Below are 3,752 nucleotides of genomic sequence, written 5' to 3' on the forward strand. Positions count from 1 at the left end.
TTATTTAATCAAAAGCTGCATAAGGCCTCCAATAAGATCCTCCAGTGTAACAAGAGGAAACCAAAGTCTACACCGGGGACATTTCATGTTAGAGGGTGGCACCACAGGAAAGCCATATCTCACTTTGTTCTAACCACCTGCTTGGTTTGGATCCAGGACATACTGAAAGTAGCCCAGTCCTGAATTCACTAACCCCCCCAGAGCTCTTAGGAGTGCCACAATTCTACATTGTGGCTGGGCAAAGTTGCCCTAGAAGCAAGGGATGCAGCTCAGTGGCCACAGATGTTGTGATGTTAAGGGAGGTAACAAAAGAAAGATCCATGGCTGGAGATAATTGATGACAACTGAACTTATCTCCCCAGCCTTGTGGTGCACATTGTGTATTGCAAATGTTCTCATTTGTGCTTGGAGAGCCACTCTGCTTCCTCCTTACCTGGGCTCTTGGAAATTGTATTCACGATGGGACCAGGCAAACCTGGATATTCGACTGAGCAGGTGAACGTCTCTCCTGATTCCCAATCAAGGGCAGAGAGAGGGTAACGGCCAACAGCAGTGAAGGTTCCATTGTTTTCTTCAGTCACCACCACTAATTCTGGATGCATGGCAACTTTCTTCTCACGTGACCAGCTTATTTTCAACCCCTCTTCCTGTTGCAGATTGACAACCACACAAAGGAGCCTGGCATTTCTGTTTATGTACAAGTCTTTTGGCCGTGGGGGCAGAAGGTAGGCAGTAACCCCAGTGGAGAAGTGACTGCTGGCATCTGTGGATACAAAATTGATGTCAGTCCTTACATCCCCCTCCCTTTCCCCATAGATCCTTAATCTAATTTATTCTCTTCTTTCTAGATCAGTTCTTGAGCTTATGCAGGTAAAACATTGTCTGTTTTACTTGTGAATTGTCAAGGGTATGTCCTATTGTCTGGACCCAGTTGGCTGTGGCTTAGTGTTTCTCTCTTTCCAAAGATTAGTCGTTACAGTAAACCTAAAGCAAAGATCCCTCAGAACCATCTTTTAAAAGAAGAAAGCATGTTATTAGTAGAAATTTATACTTCAATATCAATAATGAAGTAGCAAGAAACTGTTGCCCACTAGTACTAACAGTGTGTTTCATAAAATGTTGCCCACTGATCTGGTTGAGATTGTTTTACTTATTGCTAAGGTGTCCGTTCCTATCACTGGATAGTATTCCACATGTCGGTCTATCTTAACTATGATTCTTGCTTCCAACTATGCCTGAAAAATAGCAGGGAGGATTTTCTTGAATATCTAACTATTAGCAAGCCATGAACTTTGGAAAAGGTATGGATTTTTACATGAGCGAAGGTCTTATAAAGGGATTAGCTTTCTTCCTCCTTGTTTTCTGATTCTTTGTCCATTCCCCATTATACAAACCAGAGTCTGCATTCCATCATGGTTACCTTCACATTTCCTGGCTCTGCCTTTCACCTGTGTTTGTGAGGCCGCATGGGTTACCTGGCAGTAGTAAGTGTTTCCTTCCAACCAATCTGCTTGGGTGATGTTGACCCTGCTAACAGTACTGAAAGTGTACTTATTTACATCACGCCTGGGAGGTTCGGTGTAGGGAGCCAGCAATCCATGGTGGCTGCCCACCAGCCACTCAACATTAATCTCATTGGGGTAGAAACCCTNAACTGAAGAAGCTTCTTGGATGAGAAGTGAAATGTCTATAACGAAACAACAAAGAAACTCCAGTTACCTTTTGAAAAAGAATCTTTGGGGACAACATGGATCACTGAGAATCTCCATAGACCCTCGAATTATCTTAACTTTCTGCATTTTGATGTCTCCAAGACCCAAAATTTGATGAATGTTGTACTTACCAAGCCAAGTGCCAGCATCAGTTCCATGCCAATCTGTAGTCTGTCTCAGAATTTCCCCCTCACTTTCTTCTTAAAGAATGTCCCCCAAAAGTTGTTATTTTCCAACTGGTCATATTCTTTGAGTTGGCGTGAAGGTGTGAAAAAAACAAGAACACTGAGGTCCAAGAGATATATTTGGGGTCCAAATAAATAAAAACAAACAAAAAAGCATCAACCACAGAGAACTTCCCCATTTTCTCCCTTTAGATAGTTCTTTTGAAAGTCCAACAGTTTAATCACTAGAGAAGGCAAAGCTGTCAAAGTGAACCTGACATTAATCTGACCCACAAAAATGTCCAGAGATTTGTTTTTGTTGTTATGGTTTATTGTATAATGCTTTATTAAAAATTCTGACAACTCTGATTAACTTGTATTTTATGATTTATGCTGAACGTATTTTTACGATGACTATGATTTATCACTTATGGCTTTATGTACACTGAGAGCTTATGCACCGAAGACAAATTCCTTGTGTGTCCAATCACACTTGGCCAATAAAGAATTCTATTCTATTCTAATACACTTATGTTTTTACCTGAATAAGAGGGAAAGGCATTCTGGGGCATAAAACAAACTGAAACTGTCTTCTTAAAATATGCATAAATCTTATATGGCAGTAGTGATATATTTGTAATTATTTCATTTACCAGTGATTTATTAATCTATTACATAGGTTATTAAACAGTTCAAATCTAACAGATTGTAGGTGATGTACTGTTAAGATATTTAATTTAAAAATAAAATTAAATATATATATATACAGTATATATAAAAAAGATATTTAAATTTAGTAGTGGGAAAAGTGGAGTTGTACAATAAGCCAGAATACACAGTTGTAGTTGATTGATTGGAGAATGCTGGCTCCTGCGTGAGGCAATCCCTGCTGTTATTGGTTGCTGTAGGTGTGGAGGGGGAGTTTCCCTTTTTTCCCGCCTTTTTTCTTCTGTGTGCCCTATATGCTTCTCTGATTTACCTCATGATGCTCCTGTTTCCCTGACTACCCATTTTGCTGTAAATATAGATGTAAAATCTATTTATTTATATAAAACTACAAGTTTGTGTCAGTGTCTCTGACTTCATTTGGACATGTGCTGTGCAATTCCCTGACATGTACCTATGCATGTTGCCTGCTTGCATCACTCACATCACAATTTTATATATTTTTATTAATCAGTTAATTAACCAATTAATTAATCATCTCCATTTTTTATTTCATCTATATATTTGGGTTCATGTGAACAGTGAGGACAAGTTATTCAATTGTATGAAATAGATATGAGTTCTAGTTCTGAGATCTCATTACTAGGATCCATATGATCTCACAAAGTTGGTATCATCCTGGATCATTTTAGGAACTCTAGGATCAAATGGCTCTCCTTAGTTTGTATAGTGAGTGCAAACTCTTCCAATAATCAATTCACATCTCTTTCTAAGCTGAAGAAGCTTCTTGGATGAGAAGCAAAATGTCTCCCAAAGAAAAACAAAAAGCTGAAGAAGACTCTTGGATGAGAAGCGAAATGTCTTCAAAAGAAAAACAAGTCCAGTTTCCTTGTGAAAAAGCGTCTTTGGGACAACTATGACCTGGATGACTGAGAATCTCGATAGACATAAATTATAGGTAGTCTTTCAGATATGACCATAACGGAGCCTGCCAATTATGGTCACAAGTGGTGATGGTTGTTAAGTGATGGTTGGGCTCCCACAGCCCTTTTCACCCTCCCACCAGATTACCATAGACCTGATTCCCACCCCACCAGGCCCCACTATCTCTTCCTCATGTACATTTTGAAGAAGCGGGTAAGCCATGTTTTCCTGGGCCATGTTGCTGCCTGCCAGAAGTGGCCATCAATTGTGGCAATTCCTTAGCATG

At 39.6% G+C, this 3,752-nt stretch overlaps 1 gene segment (V, D, J or C); it reads right to left on the reverse strand.

Moving 5' to 3' along the window:
• LOC107299899 overlaps nt 1-3,752 on the reverse strand; it is a 14,047-nt gene that overhangs the window by 1,807 nt on the left and 8,488 nt on the right. Inside the window, 2 exon segments of the C gene segment in view lie at nt 434-763; nt 1,421-1,687. Coding sequence covers nt 434-763; nt 1,421-1,687 — 597 coding nt within the window.

Source organism: Protobothrops mucrosquamatus, unplaced genomic scaffold, assembly GCF_001527695.2.
Source record: "Protobothrops mucrosquamatus isolate PMUCROS unplaced genomic scaffold, P.Mucros_1.0 scaffold5687, whole genome shotgun sequence".
Taxonomy (NCBI): Eukaryota; Metazoa; Chordata; class Lepidosauria; order Squamata; family Viperidae; genus Protobothrops; species Protobothrops mucrosquamatus.